The sequence below is a fragment of the Papio anubis genome, chromosome 4 (assembly GCF_008728515.1).
Source record: "Papio anubis isolate 15944 chromosome 4, Panubis1.0, whole genome shotgun sequence".
Lineage (NCBI taxonomy): Eukaryota > Metazoa > Chordata > Mammalia > Primates > Cercopithecidae > Papio > Papio anubis.
This window is the reverse complement of record NC_044979.1, coordinates 104,106,575-104,124,291: the sequence shown is the minus strand read 5'-3', so window position 1 is coordinate 104,124,291 and position 17,717 is coordinate 104,106,575. Positions and strand designations below refer to the sequence as shown.

The 17,717-nt window shown below is 41.6% G+C and overlaps 1 protein-coding gene across 3 annotated transcripts in view; it reads right to left on the bottom strand.

Moving 5' to 3' along the window:
- The window catches only part of BMPER (BMP binding endothelial regulator), a 243,831-nt gene that overhangs the window by 159,629 nt on the left and 66,485 nt on the right, over window positions 1–17,717 (bottom strand). For all 3 annotated transcript variants that reach the window (XM_009203122.2, XM_009203124.2, XM_009203123.3), the window contains exon 6: window positions 14,376–14,458. In XM_009203122.2, coding sequence (XP_009201386.1) covers window positions 14,376–14,458 — 83 coding nt within the window. The remainder of the gene's footprint in view (window positions 1–14,375; window positions 14,459–17,717) is intronic.

Sequence of the window (17,717 nt, the reverse complement as noted above, 5' to 3'; positions counted from 1 at the left end):
TATGTAAGAGTCTTTTTAGTTTTTTAATACAATAAGCTGGACCATGGTCACAATCATAAGTAAAGACTTTTTGCATCTTTTAATATAATTTATGATAATATTGACTATTTAAAAATGTATATGACTGCACTTGTAAAAACTCCCATGTCCCAAAAAAAGAGTAAATTTTACAGTATATAAATTCAGAAGTAAAATTTAAGATGTACGTTTTAAAATGTATCAGTGACCTATAAGAAAAAATTTTTCCATTAACTGGTATTTAGAGTCAGTCAAATAATTCGCGTCCTGGGAAAGTGAAGGCCCTTTCTGAATTGGGAAATTATAGAATTGTAGAACTGAAAAGATTCTAACAAGTCCTTATTTTACTGGTGGGGAAACTGAGTCCCAAAGGGGTGAGTGGGAAGGTTCCGGGTCACATAACTAGCCATTGGTAGAGGTAGGACAGGACCACAGGTCTCCTCACTCCCAGGACAGTGGCCTTGTGTTCACCACAATCCCCCCACGGCACATAGAATCCATCATCATGCCCAAAGCCCAGAACAATCTAACAGCAAAGGCAAAACTTTTAAAAATCCCAAACACTTCACTGCATTTTTCCTAAGTCTTGGTCAAATTATTTTACCTAATGATAGAAGTTTGAGATACACACACAGTTTGGTTATAAATGAAATCTTGCTTCAATCTCTGAAAATTTCTGTGTTGGAAAAAAAAAATTCTCTTACAATCTCATGTTTTTCTGGGCATATGTTCTGTCCGTTCAGTTAGTGGGCTTAGTTATTAGAGACAGCTGTGTCTATTGTTTATGAATATTATGGATGCTGAAAACCTAATAACAAAACCCAAAATTCTCAAGAGTCCCCTCCCTCTCCTGTTCTTGAACTTGACACTGAAAAGAAATGCATTTCCCATCAATGTCAAAAAAGAGTCACTCCTAGCATTTGCCAATCACATTCATCACCCCAACTGGTGGGGAAAAGATCCCTAAAGTCAACCCAGCCCTATAATCCAATATGTGACAGGATACTAAATGCTTGTTTCATCAAATGACAGCATGACAAAAATTAAGATATGTAGCAGTATGAATAATGTAATGAGAGTAGTTTTTCATATTCATTTTGAAATTAAAAAGTAACTTTTCTATTATTAAATGTTAGCTCTTAAAATATGACCAAAGGATACTCCTTCATAATGAGTAACTGCTTTTGTTAATGCTTGACTACATTACACATTTATATTTAATCAAGCCAAAAATGAAACAGGTACCTCCCTCCTTTTGCCTATAGAGAATGGCGTGGATAAACTATAGTTTTCCTTTTTATTCATTATGGATATCAAGTTTTTTCTGTTGTTGAATTCTAGCAATAGTCAGAGGTTTAAAAAGTCCTCACATAGTTTTGTAATTTAACATCTGGAGCATAATGTGGTTAATCATGATCACATTGTCTGACTCTGTGTATCATAGAGAACAGAAGAGAGGCACAAGAGGAAAAAAAAAAAAGTAGTAGTATTCTGTGATAGATGTGTTTGACACTGGAGCTGACTCCTGGTCACTTCTACCTGACATGGGGCCCTGTATATGGAAGATGTACCCAGATCACAGAGGCCGTGTCCTCTCCAAATGGCAAAGTCTGCTCAGTATTTCAAGTTGGCTTTTCTAAACCACAGCTCGAGATCTTAGGTGGATTTCAGAAGGATGAGTCACTGCGTATGACTCAGTATAGGCTCAGAGATGGGCTTGAGAAGGGAAGGTTGGATGGTGCAGAGGAAGTATTCTTCTCCTTGTGTGTTTGTGGTTCAGCATCCTCCAATCTTTAGGGAGGATTGTGGCTCCCTGAGATGCAAACACATCGAGGCTCACACACCAAACAAGTGGTACCATTTAAAATTCCACTCTGAGGGAATGGTGGTAATTGAAGCCATTCACAGGCCCACAAAAGCACTGCCACCCTCCAAATCGAACATTTGAATGACATTTAAAAGGTGCCAAAATGTGTAATCAATTCATTCAAAAGATATTTCCTGAATATCTAGTGTGTGCAAAATTCTGGGATAGTTACTTGAGGAGAGACTAAGACAGCGATGAAAATGAGTCATGGTACTTTACTAATACCAGGCTATCGTGCAGAGTGCCTGATGGGAATGGAAGAGGGGAAGCTCAAGTAGAACCAGGGACAAGGAAGTGGAAGCAGGCGGGGAAGGAGAAGGAACGGAAGGGCACAGGAGGGGAGGGGAGCCATGAAGCACAAATCAGCAAAGGAGCAGGGAAAGCAGCAGGCCCAGAGGTACCAAACTGATTTTTTAAATGAAGTTATCTGGGTAACAATGGAGAAAAAGAACAGAAAGTTCTGGAAATGCCCTAAAGTACTCTGAGACTAATATTTTATCCTATTTTGTTAACCAAAAAAAGATTTCTTTTATTTTCATTAATGAATATTTCCATCCTCATCCTCTCACAACACAGAATGATACATTCTTAGACATGCTGTCCCCTGAGCTCACCCCCGTCCCATCCTCTTCGCACAGCTACTCTTAAGTCTCCTTACCAGCCTTTTGCAACGGTTTTGTGTGGAGCCTCTTCCTCTACAGATTTATCATGAATCTTTGATGTAACCATGCTCATTTAAACCATGAATATTTTCCTACAGCCTTCAAGATGGACATCAAGATCCAACTAGGAAGGTAGAAAAGTTCTAGACTGTAGAACTCATTTTCAAGAACATGGATACTCAAATCAACAGCTATAAGACTATTTAGCTAAATATTCACTGTTTCCTATGTGTAAGACACTGTACTCAACGTGTGAGGTACATTATGCCTGTCTACTAGGAACTTAAAATCTGAAACCCAGAACAACATCCTGGGAAAAGTAGAAAGAGACGGGCAGAGGAGCCCAAATGAGAACCAAGCTTGGAGAGTAGGGGTATACTGGATAGTTCTCTTTCTGACCCAAGAAGGAAAGAGAGAAGACTGGAGAGGTTAGGAGGCTGCAGAGCCATGAGTACGAGAGGAAGCACTATAGAAACTCAAAACAATGACTCATCAGTATGGGAGCAGGTACAGAGGGTCGCAATCTCAAAATGAAGGAGTTAGAGATGGAAAAGAAGGAGTTTAAATAAAGAAAAGTCTTGGACCAAATAAATGTGGGAACTGACAATGCTGACTCACTTTTCTGTTTTTTAATATATTTGGATCAAGATTTGAGAAGTAAAGATTGGAAGAAGACATGGGATTTTAGCAAACTATGCCGTTATCCACCATGCCATATGCACGCTAAGGTCAAATGGCACACAAAGCACTGTTTCAGTGTTTTTAAACACATCTTAACACATCAAGCAGAGGATTAAGGTTCTTCATACACATATAAACTTCAATAAAACTTTAACTACCCAATAGAAAAATTAGAAATAAAAACACAATTTATAGAAAAAAACACAAATGGAACATTTGAAAAACATATGGAAAATGCTCAGTTTCAGAAGCCAAATGCCATGAAAACAAGATTCCCAAATGGAAAATAGTTATGGTACAGAAAATATATAGTATACATCTTTACACTGCTTACTGGAGTGGGAATTAAGTCATCGATTTGAAGTACTTTAGCAACATACATACACATACCTTAAGATATTTGATTCCATGACCCACTAATTATAGAACTTAGCCAAAGGAAATAATGAGAGAAACAAAAAGATTAATTTTCAAAGATATCTGTCACATTATTTATAAGAGTAAAAACTGAAAATGTTAATTTTATAACAGAAAATTATGAAATTATGGTTTTATGGGAATATTATGTAGCCATTAAAAGTATTCTCAACTTTTTCATGAAATGGAGACATATTCACAATATAATGTTAAATGAAAATAACAAGGATATAAAACTACCTACAGAATTATATGTACCTATGGAGGGAAAAAAGTTAGAAGGAAACATATTAAATCACATTAACAGTAGTTATCCCTGAGTTGTACAATTATTTTCATTTCTCAATATATCTAGGCTTTTAAAAATTATCACACAATGCTTTACATGTGGCACAAGAAAGGCTGCATTATGGTTTTATTTTCACAAGTCAATAGATTGTATTTGGCTGAAAAGGAAAAGTGAATTCCTCTTCATTTTTGAATGCTCAGGGCCTAATATAGTGTGTAACACAGAATAGACCCTCAAACATGGTTAAGCTAACAAAGGACTGGCTGGCTGTAGAGGCAAGACAGAGATACAAAGATGGAAAGAGGAATGGACAGATAGTTTAAAAAGTCTTCAGCATTTAGTAAAATTCACATCTTTTCTAGGATTTTTAGGGGATAAAAGGAACTCATAATTTGACAGACCTTAGAGAAAATAAAAGGATGAGGAAGAAAATTAAAGAAATGATCTTTTCAAGGATACAATGAAGTGAGACTTAATCAGTTGAGCTAATTCTTCTACCAACTCTAATCCCTTTTCCAAATTTCACTCACATCTATAAACACATCTACTTCTTAGACAGATAAGAGAAAGTAACTTCAAAAGCAGTGACACAATTTCTCCTTCCACCTACCAGGAGGATAAATTTACATTCTCAGAACCACTGAAAGCTATGTCTAGGTGAACCCAACTCCTCCATAAAATCTCCAAGGAGAGCTATCAAAATTAATGCTTAAACTTCAGTGGACTACTGCAAGGGAGAGATAAGCCCACTGGATAAACAATTTTTTTTTTTTTTTTTTTTTTTGAGATAGACTCTTGCTCTGTTGCCCAGGCTGGAGCGCAGTGGCGTGATCGCGGCTCACTGCAACCTCCACCTCCTGGAGTGAAGCAATTCTCCAGCCTCAGCCTCTTGAATAGCTGGGATTACAGGCATACCCCACCATGCCTGGCTAATTTTTGCATTTTTAGTAGAGACGGGGTTTCACCATATTGGTCAGGCTGGTCTCGAACTCCTGACCTCATGATCCACCCACCTCAGCCTCCCAAAGTGCTAGGATTGCAGGCATGAGCCACTGTACCCAGCTGGATAAACACTTATTTTTATCTATCTTTGGACACAGAGGCAATGAGGGTGGCTCTGCCCAGAAACTATCACATTTTCTTTACGTATGCATAACTTCTTGGTAAGGAGATGCATTATAGATTATGTCTCAATTTTCCAACTTACCTGAGGGTAACAGATATGTGTTCTTCACCCACACTGGCATTATGGTGACAAAGGCTTGGGCTCAATGCCCAAGGCTGAAATCTGGTATGAGTTTAAACTTGCTTAGACATGTGAACTTTGGAGAGAGGAAGTGTAATTTATTATTTTATTGTGTTAATATTTCTTGCACCAGATTTGGGTTTTTTCCCAATGTTTGCATCACCATTATTTCTCCCTCAAAATGGCTGGTTGTTCTTCACTCCATAGACTCAAATGCCATTTCCCAGTTTCAAATCTCCACCAACAATTATAGATAATATCTCAAAATTACATTGGTTGGTGCAGGGAGAGAATAGACGAGAGAAATGACATGGAGCATTACAATCAGGCAGTTTAGGGCTTCAGTTCTTGCTAGCTTTTTGACTTTAGGAAGGCTATTAAACTTCTCAGAAGCTTGGGTTTGGCTTTTTTTAAAAAAAAGAAGCTAAGACCTTCTAGGCTGCAGAACAATTGTGAAAATTAACAGTATATACTATATGTACCTGGCACAGGGAACACATTCAGTAATAATAACTATTATTATCAATAATTCCTCGATAAATAAATCATTTATGGATTTCTTTTCAAACCATGCATTTTCATATAAATGCTCAAATGTCAAAGAAACATTTCTTTTCCAACTTTTTCCCTGTTGTGCTCATTATGAAGTCGATGTCTCCCGGTGTAGAAGAATAGCTTTACAGAATATTTCAGCTACAAACAAATTATATAAAGAAATAATCATAAGGAACTACAAGCCATTAAAATAAAAACATACATGAGTGTTAAAATTTAGGATTTGTCCTGAAAACATTTAAGTCCAGGATGAGGTAGAATTTAAAATATATAACAATTATTCCCAATATTTTTAATATAAAAAAAAATTGAGCCCCCTACTGGTTTCAGGAACTTGCTAAAAGTACTCAACTTGCTGAAAGTACAGTCTAGTAACACAGATAACTATGCTCGTGAACGTTTTAAGATGTGATTTAAAGCTCTTGCCTTACTGTTTTCTGTAATTCTAAACTAACATACCATGAAATTTTCCCAGTCCAAATCAAGCCCTCACACTGAATGACCCCTCTTAAGCCAGATCCCCTAAAACCTCATCCCAACTTTGCCCTCTTTCTTCCAAAAAGCTACTAAGGCTCTGTCAAGGTAATGATCAATGACTACGGTAGGCAATTAATTCAGCTGTGCCTTATAAACAGGTCATTTTGGTGGTATTTTCAAGAAACCAGAATTTGACATCCCATAACAATAGTTGTGCATTTGCGGATTCAGTCTAATGACAATGGCATTACAATAGACCTTCCGCTAGAAGCCTTGGCCAACAGGTAAACAACAACTATTCGGATTCTTTCTAATTAAAACACCAAGATTCACAAGCTCATTGTCCAGTCACAAACAAGCAGAACACCAGCTACTTTTCTCAGCAAGTTGAAGGCCCCTCCTAGTGGCCAAGTGCTATCCAGACCTTTAAGAAAACACTTTTTTTTTCAATTGACTGTTCAAACTCAAGACCTTTTTGTCCTCAGGGTGATGGTACATCCATAGCGCAAAATGGAACACTGCAGCAATTACACCAATATTTCAGACTAGTTTTGAAAACTCCTCTGGGGCTTTTTGGCCCACACTAGTTAGATAAACTGCCCACATTGATCTAATTTGCTCAATAATTGCTCAATTCTCCAATTTATTGCCCAGATGTGGCCAAATTTCTCCCTGTGGACAGGGAAGATATATTGACAGCTTATGACTAAAATGCATCAAATTGCACATACTATTGCAAGTAAGGCAGAGGCCATGAGAGAGGGTTTAGGCATCGAAGGTCCCAAGTCCCCAAGTCAAAGGAGAAACAGCACAGTCGGGCACCACGTGACCACAGAAATGATGAGGCATCTCTTTGCTTCCTACTACAGAGAACCGCTATCTGAGCTGGAGACACTGGAGCAGGAGGAGGTCAGTCATGTCCCCCATATACTTCAGAGCAAGGTCAACCTGAGGATAGTGGATTCTACTCTTTCAAAAGCTCTGCCACAGTGAGTGGCCCTGATCGTTGATGACTGCTTCCTGCCACCACAGCTTCCGGCCACCAGAACTTGTAGGGATCTTTGAGACCTAGGAACACTTTTCAAACAAGACATCCTCAGGGAAGTCATACACATTCCACACCAAACAATTTATCATAAGCTCTACAGCAGCTGACATGAATCCCTCTTCCTTTCTGAGCTCATCCATGATGACATGCATCTCTCTCTTCTCTCCTGACTTGGTGAAGACTAAATGTTTGGGGTGGGTGGGGAAAGTAGGAGATACAGAAGAGAAGCAGTGGGGGAAAAGAAGGAAAATAAAAACCAGCATCCATTCGTTCATGAATTCAGCAAATTATTATGTATACTCATTATGTGCCAAGCACGGAAGATACAGTCACCATTTTTCCCTAATGGATGGAGTTAAATAAAACCATCACAAACAAAAATATCTAATTACAAATCATTTTAGATGTTTGGAGAGTAAACTATGGGGTGCTATAAAAGAGTCTCCCAACAGGAAGTGATCCGGTCTTGGGAATCAGAACAAGCTTCCCTAAAGAAGGAATGTCTGGGCTTTGCAGTGCCACATGAGTGGGTGGAGACTGTCTAGGTATAGGGCGATGGGAAGGAGAAATGGGAGGAAAAAGAAAAAGCAGCCTAAGTAAAAGCCATGAGATATAAGGCCAGTGCTTCTTAAACTTTATTTGGCAAATGAACCTCTGGGATCATGTGGAATGGCAGATTTCAATTCAGTGGGCCTGGAAGAGGGACAAGATGCCGCATTTCTAACGAGCTCACAGGTGAGACCCACGTTGCTGGTGGGAGTCCTCCCTTTGTGTAGCAAGGATGGAGAGGTTCTGTCTGAAGGCCAGAGTGGCCAGAGCAGAGAGGACAAGGATGAGGGACAGTGATGAGGTCACAGAGGTTGACAGAGGCTGGACCCTGCCTGGCTGCTCAGAACATCTTCAAGAATCCAGTCTAAGAGACAGGGAAGCCATGAGGATCTCCATTTTCTTTGCTTTCTTCAAGTAACCTTCCCTGGAGTTTCATTTTCCCTGGGAGACAGCACTTTGCAATATCTAAAGTGTAAGTGAGAGCAAAGGTGTTTATGGACTTCAGGGCTTCTAAGAGCCAATAAAGCACAGCTCCTTCATCACAGACAGCCCATTAACAACCCATGTTTATTGGTAAAACTCCTCTGAACTTAATACGCCTTTGTCAGCAAAAGTAATTGATCTTGGCCAGTTAATTTGGCTGGTTTTACAGACAGAGGACTTGCTGCTCTTTTAAGAGTGTCCTAGCACTCTGTGGGCTATACTCCCTCCTGTAAGCAATTTCCAAGAACACTGAGCCCCTGGGGTTCTTAAAATAGTTTGGTAAAAAGAACACAAACATCTCTCATTGGCACCTTGGTCTTTAGTCTCACAACATTGAAGACAGGTTTTACAGAAATGTCTGTGCCAGCTGCTACCATTCTGTTTCCTGAAAAGTTGACTGAACAAAGCCACACAAAGCTGTTTGCTGTACAGTTAAGCAGGTAGGAAGCCAAGGTGTGCTTTAACCAACACTCAGTATACTTTATAAACTACTGTTTGCTTCAGTGTTAGGAAAGAATCCTCTTTCCATTTAAAAATGAATACAGTGCTTATCTGCACTGAACACATCTCATAAAGAATGCACTCTAGTATGACTCAGACTGCTATATGGAACAGCTAATGGGACTCAAGCTGTCACTCTCCTGATGAATATCGGGACTCTGAAGAAGTGATTCTCTTGGCTCTTTTATTTCCATAATGGGTAAACAGGGATGATGCAGTCTAACAAGTGATAAGAAAGCACCACGTTTTCTGAGTGAGTCATGATGATAGTCACACCTAAAAATGTTAGGTCTGCTTCTGGAATGGATAAGAGCAAAAGGTTGTGAAATCCCCTCCAGATAATCCGCAAACATTATCATGTTCTCAATTGTCTGGAATTGAGATGGACCAGCTGAAACCAGGATGTACAATCATGTGTGAGGCATTTGTTTCATGATCTCAGGAATCCATCTCAATAAGTCAGTGTCTTCCTGGTGGTCTGCCTCTCTGTCACCACATCACAAAAACATCAGTAGACAGATTTTCACAAATTCAGAGAGTGTAACTAAGTGGGTTGGACCACAAATACAAGCCACATGGCATATACAAGCCACTTGCCAGTGGGGACACCATGAAGAGTTTGCAGTTCATCCACTGGAGCTGGATAATACCCCCGAGGGATGCTTCACACACACACACACACACACACACACACACAACTCCCTAAGGTGTGCCCCCAAGGCAAACAGTAAGCTAGTGATAAGGGGATATCTGACCAGAGTTACTCTCCCAGGCAAGAATAGGCTGGCCAGCTTGGAAGGGCAGAAGCTACAAGGATGGAAGAGGAAACATTACTCTTTCTTAGTGTACTACATCAAAAGACAGCAATAGGAAAGAAGAACGGGGACAACATTGTTGAGCACCTGCCAGTGGTGCTAAGCACGGAGGAAGAGGGAGAGAAAGATGGCAGGGAAGCTATAGCAAATGAGAGCCATGGAGCCTCAGGAATACAAAAGAGAAAACATTTGCTTCTCCTTGGGGGAATCATGTTCTCAGGGAGTTGCAGTGGGGTGGTGATAACAGACTTGGAAAGGTCAAGATTCACCAGGTGAGCAAGCAGAAGAAAGGAATTACAGACAGGGTAGCAGCATGAGCAAAGGACTGGAGGCAAAAGAGAGTAATAGGTTTGGGGAAAAGCTAATGGCTTAGTCTTCCAAACGTGTTTATGCATATGTGTGTATGCATATGCATCTGCACATATACGCATACATATTCACAAATATATGAATGTATAGATGTTTACGTGCATATATATGGACACATATGCACACATATATATGTTGTAGCTGACTCTGTTGCTGCCGTACCCACATCCTCTCACCCTTACCACTTGGTGCATGCACATGCCCACACTTCTAACTTCCAGTCCAGTTAGTCCCTGATGATATTTTGACTTAAGCGGTATGGATTCAGTAGAATATGTACTTTTGAGTATCCATACAACTATTCTGCTTTTCACTTTAAGTAGTTTTTAAGAAGCTTAATGAGCTATTCAATACTTTATTATAAAATAGGCTTTGTATTAGATGATTTTGTCCAACTATATGCTAATATAAATGTTCTGAGCATGCTGAAGACAGGCTAGGCTAAGCTACAGTGTTCAGCAGGTTAGGTGTGTTAAATGCATTTTTAACTTAAGATATCTTCAACTTACAATGCATTTATCGGAGCATAATTCCACTGTAAGTTGAGAAATATCTGTTTTTGTGTTTCTTCCTCTTGCTGCTAAAGACCACTCTGCCACTTGAGGGGTAGGCTGGAAATGCTACCCAATCAAGACCCCCCAGGAGCAGCCCTCAACCAAAGCCTGGTTGGAGTTGGTGTGTAGACATTTCAGTTCTCTCCCTCCTTCAGTGAAAACATTCTGAGGCATGAATTTTACACTGGCTTCCAGACTTTCCCCAGCAAGACTAAGCTCTGGTCACACACAATGGTAGCTCACTTGGTGTCAAAGTCTATTTGTACTATTATAACAAAATATCTGAGAGTGGGTAACTTAGAAAGAACAGGAATTTATTTCTCACAGTTCTGAATGCCGGGAAGTCCAAGATCAAGGTGTTGACAGGTTTGGTGTCTGGTGAGGGCTGCTCTCTCTGCTTCCAAGATGGCGCCTTGTTGCTGCAACCTCCGAAGGTGAGGAACACTGTGTCCTTACATCGCGGGAGCGACAGAAGGGCAAGAGAGATGAACTTCCTCCCTCAAGCCCTTGTATAAGGACACTTGGCCATTCATGACAGCAGAGACTTCGTGGCTTAATCACCTCCTAAATGTCCCACCTCTTAATACCACCACAATGGCGATTAAGTTTCAACTGAATTTTGGGGGACATTCAGACCATAGCACTTAGTGACATTTCCTCAACTGGCTGCTTCTTCATCCTTGTCTCCCCTCCACACTCTTCTGCCCATGCCTTCTGTATCTCCCAAATAAACTACTTACACATATATACTTGTCTCAGGCTCTGTTTCTGGGGCATCCAATCTTAAACATGTGTATGTTAGAAATGTGTTGAGAAGTATCTTAGAAATGTATATGTTTGTATTTGTATTTATAGGCATATTTTATATACTTACATATATATGTGTGTGTGTGTAGATACATGCAATTATAGATATAGAGATATACAAACAAATATATAGTCACATAAATACTATATACATGCTCCAATGCACAATAGGTTTATATTTATCTATATATACATCTATTTTTACCAAAGCAAAACAGGTTTTTACATGCAGTCTTCATTTGTACAAGGGAAGCTGCAGCCTAACATTATGAACACCCCTCTGGCAGCCTCCTCAGTGCGGCATGTGGCCTCGCACAGGTCCCGTCTAAAACCCTTCTTCAGCTTTGCCTCCTCACGCAGCAAGACGGCACCCCACACCTGCACGCACCTCACATGCCAAAGCTTCCAAGCTGGCTGCCAGGGCAACACTGGCAAACTCCACGCCTCCTAGTTAAACTCCATGCCTCCAGGCCATACATTTGGAATATTCCATTCTAAAGTGAACATCTCCACAGTTACCATCCTCAAGAGAGGGCCGTTTGCTGCCAAGACATTACTTTTTATTTTAGTGTACTCCATCAAAAGGTAGCAAAAATGAAAGAATATTAAAAACCAGATTATTTTACTAACAAGCTGCCAAAAAGCAAGCTTACACCTCAAATGTGTGTGTTCATAAAAGAAAAACTGCTCTCATGACACTCCCCATACCCAACCTGGTACACAAATGTCCTATCCTCAAGCAAGAACTCCATTGCCTCTCCCATTTATTCTGTTAATCTAAAGACTGATATCAGGAACATAATCAAAGTCATCAGTCGCCCTTTGAGTGCTGAGGGTGGCACTGCAGAAAACTAGAAAGAATACAGGAATACATGAAATTAAATACAAGGATATGAGAAAGGAATAGACTCCAGGTCTGCCAAGAACTCACTAGGCAGGAAAACTTGGTGTTTCATTCATCATGCATTGTGTTTAGAAACATATGAAATTAGAATGCCTGCAGTACATTTTGGTTTGTGACCCCTGTACATATCATCTCTAAGCTCATTTCCAGTTCCAGCACTGGAGAACTCGGCTGGCTGTCATTGGTACAGCTGCAGGAACTTTCCATTTTCTTTACCACCTTCTAAATTTCCTCTCCAAGGAGGCTCAGCTGCCTGACCTTGGCACACCTTTACCCGGAAAGGCAGTTCATTCAGATGCACATTTACAATTTCCTATTGAAATATGCCTTGTTTTTTCTCAGCCTACTCCCAGAAGCATAAGATTATTTTTAAAAAATTATCAGAAAGCTTCGTAGTTTACAGTATGGAAGAAATAAAATTGAGAAATGGGTAATATTTAATGGCAAATAGAAATCATTTACATAAAAAATAAAGCTATTTAGGCCAGGCATACTGGCTTACACCTGTAATCCCAGCATTTTGGGAGGCTGAGGCGGGCAGATCACTTGAGGTCAGGAGTTCCAGACCAGCCTGGCCAACACAGTGAAACCCCATTTCTACTAAAAATACAAAAATTAGCCAGGCATGGTGGCGCATACCTGTAATCCCAGCTATGCGGGAGGCTGAGGCAGGAGAATCACTTGAATCTGGAGTCAGAGGCTACAGTGAGCTGACATAGCACCACTGCACTCCAGCCTGGGAGACAGAGCAAGACTCTGTCTCAAAAAATAAAAAATCAAAATTAGCAGGAGAGGAACAACATGGCAATTGAGTTGGAATATGCAAGCTCATGGCTATTTTCATGAGTACTTTGTGTTTTTTATATATTATTATATACGTGATGTATATTATGTATATTGCATATGTTTTATATCTAGATATATAGACACATACATATATACTCTCTTCCTCCCTCCCTTTCTTTTTACCTCCTTCTACCCCATACAAAAGTCATATTTCCTTGGTCATATTTCCTCTAATCTGTATTCTCTAGGTTGGGTGCATGTGTACTGAAGGGAGGAGGAAAGATTTTCGAAAAGACATGTAGAGAAACAACAAATGCTATGATTTATGATGATCCACATATGATTCTGTTTTGGTGAAATTAGGATGCTAGAGTTACCCATGTATTTTCCTTTTAATATTCTGAGATGCAGACTGAGTCACAAGTGACTTGGAAAATGTATGCTCTTTATTATAACAGATTAAAAGCTTAAAAAATAGAGTTTGTACTAATTCCCTACTGTAAATAACTTAGAGCAGCTGGTTAAGACTAGATTCTCTGTCACTACCACCACCACTGACTTCACCCTAAATTTAACATATATTAATGAAAAAGATCCCTTTAAAATAATAGCATGTGTCAAGTTCTTTTTTATATCTAAGCTTGTTGGAGAGATCGTTAGTATATGGCTTAGAATTCAGTAATGCTTGGAAAGACAAGCCTATGACTTCGTCTGATTCCTCCTCTGCCCTGAACCCACCATTTCAGGGGATTTCCTCCTATCCACTCTGCAACCTGTAAATGATCAGCCCTCAAACCAGGTTCTCACCCCTCAGGATGCACAGAAGCAAGCTGTGTTTGTCCCCATCACTTTTTATTTGGCTGCACTAAAAAAACAAGCAGCTGCCTCAGTAAGAAGCTCCTCAACCCCTGAGGAACAGAAAATCCATGCTTTCCCCAAAAAAAGGAGGCACATGGAGGAAAGGCAGCCTCTCTTCCTCACGCTTCGGAGCGGAGTTGTTTCTCAATCGGGAGCAAGTTTGCCCTCCATGGGCCAATGGGTGGTCTGCAGACATTGGTGGTGGTATAGCTGGACGGGTTTACTGGCACCCAGTTGGTGGAGCCAGGGGACCCTGCTAAACATCCTGCAATGCACAGGACAGGCCCATGAAGAAGAATTTCCCAGCCCAGAATGTCAGTAGCACCGAGCCAGGTGGATGAGCTTTTCCCTCGGCTCCACATCAGGAGGGACTGACATTTCCCCAGAAAGGAGTCGAGGGAGAGGCTGTAGAGACCGGGGGTGCTCTTGGTGAGTGCAAGCAGCGCTTAGCCCGAAGGACACCCTGCGAACATCCACAGCAGGACTTACAGTGCAGGAACACTTGGTACATTTGCTTCCTTCCGGCTGAAATTCCTCTCCTTCTTGATACTGCACACCCTCAAACACACACCCTGGAAAGCAGTGAAGAGTTTAGAATTAGGGCAACGGCCACCGTCATTCAACCTGACACAATCCTTCTATCCACAGTTCATCCATTGCCTATCTCCACCCAGCCGAGTGTCCTCTTCAACCAGTGGACAAGATTGCTGCATAGTGTGAAAAGAAAAAAACAGAGGCAAAAGATGGGCATGGGACCCAAAACCCCAAAGATCCTGGAAAACAAATAAGACATTGGAACCCAGGACAGCCCAAGGGGCAGCAGTGCACCATAGAGCGCCATGCAGGGAGCTGTGTGGTGATCACGCTGCCCACTGCCAGAGGGACCAAACCCAGAGGGGCCAGAGGAGGCAGATGGAAGGCCAAGGGAGAGAAGTCAACCATGAACTCAGAGCAGATGACACCAGGGGCTCCACTCGATGAGTACCTAAGAATGGCACAGCCTCTACCACATCCTAGGTACCCCTACCTCACTCCATATCCCCAATGATCCTACAAAGTAGGGACGTTCATCACTCTTTTCACAGATAAGGAAAATGTGGCTCAGAGGGGAAAGTAACTCACCCCAGCTGGCAGGTGGCAGAGCTAGAATTAAAAATCAGTTCTGACCCATCTGCTGCACTGTTCAGAGGACCAGGTACAAAGGCAACAAGGGGCAGAGGCAGGACAGGAGGTATCACACGGGTTTTCAGCCCCACACTCTCTGTTAAAGGGGCTGTGGCCCCCTCCAAGCTTGAGCTAATAATAGGACCAAAACCCAGGAGGTGTCCCCTATTCAGAAAGATGTCCGGGACACTGCCAAATTCCAAAGAGAGGTCATAAATGGCAGGACGCACAGAGGAGACAGGAACCCTATGTCACACAGGCCATGGGACAACTATGAGTTAACAGCAAAGCCACTTTTCTCAGGACTGACCTCACAAGGTGCTGGGCCAGGACAGCTGAGGTCACTTTCTCCGTGGAAGACAGTGCTGGGAGCAGAGCTAGCAGTGGACAAAACTTAGCCAAAGCGGGGTCTTGTGGAAGACTGCTCCATGCCCCTGAGAATGAGTGTTCAAGGCCTGCCAGCTAAAGCCATCTGCAGAACCCACCAAGCTCTTGGAGCTGCTGGTTCCTGACAAAGAAGAATGGGCATTACCCCCACCTGATCTGACCACTGACCTTATTCATCTTAAGCTAGATACAGAGCCCTTTGTTAAATGGAAGACATGCAGACAAGTGCTACTGAGCCTGAAGTTGCATTACCAAGTGAAACTATGGTTTAAAAAAATGCCCCAGGCATAAGATCTGTATGCTACTGGCATGCAGAGTTAGCAATCAAGCAGCTCCTTGGTATTCTCAGTGATGCCAGAAGGCTTGGTAAGTGTGGGACCCTCCTAGTGGCTGTATCTCAGCACTGTTACTATGGCAAATACCCAGTTGTCTCTCTTTAAGGTGCACTTCCAACAAGGCAGCTTCAGTTCTTTCATACAGGTTTGCACCACTGATTTTGTCAGACAGATTGCCAGATTAACTATAACAATCTACACTTGACCACTTAAAGGAATTTTAAATGAAAATTCTATGCAAATTGTTTCCATCACAACCCACCATTCCTGAGCAAAGAGCCCAGCGAAAAGGAAGGAGCAGTCGACCAAGAATGCCCTAAAATCTGCTTCGGGAAGAAACTGACCACGGATTACGTGTTTGTCATTACACAGAATGCCATTTCCTGATCTATGCCAGTCCTTCCGAGTGACCAAGGAGGATATCCAAGGCTTCTCTTGACTCTCCCTCTCTAGATTTGCCTGAAGACTCCCTCACAAGACAAAAGATAATGCCTCGTGGATACAGTTCCTTCTGGATCCTCCAATTTGTATCCCAAAGGCTGGCCTTTGAAATTAAGGAGAGGGAATGAAATTGATTCATGACCCCATAACTGAGGACACAGAGCCTGCCCAGGTGTCAGACGGCTGGTGGGTGACACTGGCACACCAATTCTTAAAGATTTGCCTCCCAGAGCACCTGGACCTAAGCTTCTCAATTCTTGCGGTGTGTACGGGCATGGGAGGTAGTGCCCTATGGTGGTCAGAAAAGAGGAGGGGCTGGATCCCAACCCCATCTTTGGCCCTTACTCACTCACAGACCTCAGGCAGGCACTTATTCTCGGTGGGCCTAATTTCTTCTTGTGTAAACAGTGGATGGCTGTGAGGACTTAGCACTGTAATATGAGCAGTCATGGAGTTCAGCCCTTTCCTTCCTAGAAACCCAACCAAAAAGAGAGTGGAAGAAGCAATGGCTCAAATATAACTTCAATTGCTGAAATAGATCACTCTGCTGTTTGTGTACCCACAGTTTCAAAGGCAGCCTGAAAATATGACTATCTTCTAAGTGAGGAGAATGTTCTACAGGGTGAGATGTCTTGGGCTTGAAGTGTTCCATTTCATTATTGTTGGTCCATGACGGATCCCATGGTTATGAGGAGGGGGCAGCTCTGAGTTGATTCTGTGTCAATAAAGCAACAGTCGGCCGGGCACAGTGGCTCACGCCTGTAATCCCAGCACTGTGGGAGGCCAAGGCAGGTGGGTCACGAGGTTAGGAGATCGAGACCACCCTAACAGGGTGAAACCCCATCTCTACTAAAAATACAAAAAAATTAGCCAGGCGTGGTGGCGGGTGTCTGTAGTCCCAGCTACTTGGGAGGCTGAGGCAGAAGAATAGCGTGAACCTGGGAGGTGGAGGTTGCAGTGAACCGAGATCATGCCACTGTACTCCCACCTGGGCAGCAGAGCGAGACTCCACCTCAAAAAATAAAATAAAATAAAATAAATAAAAAATAAAGCAACAGCCTACTCAACACAACTGAATTCATATTTAAGAGCTATGATATTTTTAAATCTGTATGGTATATAAAATATGCTCTGTTATCAATGTCAGGGTTGGCTGTGTATAGAAATTATCTGGGAGATCTGAGACCCCAGAGTTCCTCAGAGATTCTGATGGAATTGGTCTGGGATGCAGCTTGATCATCAAGATTGATTTTTTTAAGGATTTCCAGGTGACTCTAGTATGCAGCCTGGACAACTACTGATCTCATTGAATAAAGATCCTGTGGGCATTTAAGGATACAGTTAGGCGATACAAACCTTTCAACGCATTCTGAAGGAAAAGCACTCAAGCAATCTCTGCTTGATAGACACAAAATAACTGAATAATGGAAAAAATAATGTTACTTTCAACCAGTTTTTGGCTTTCATGTAAGCTCATGAACAATACAAGCTTTACAGAAATCCC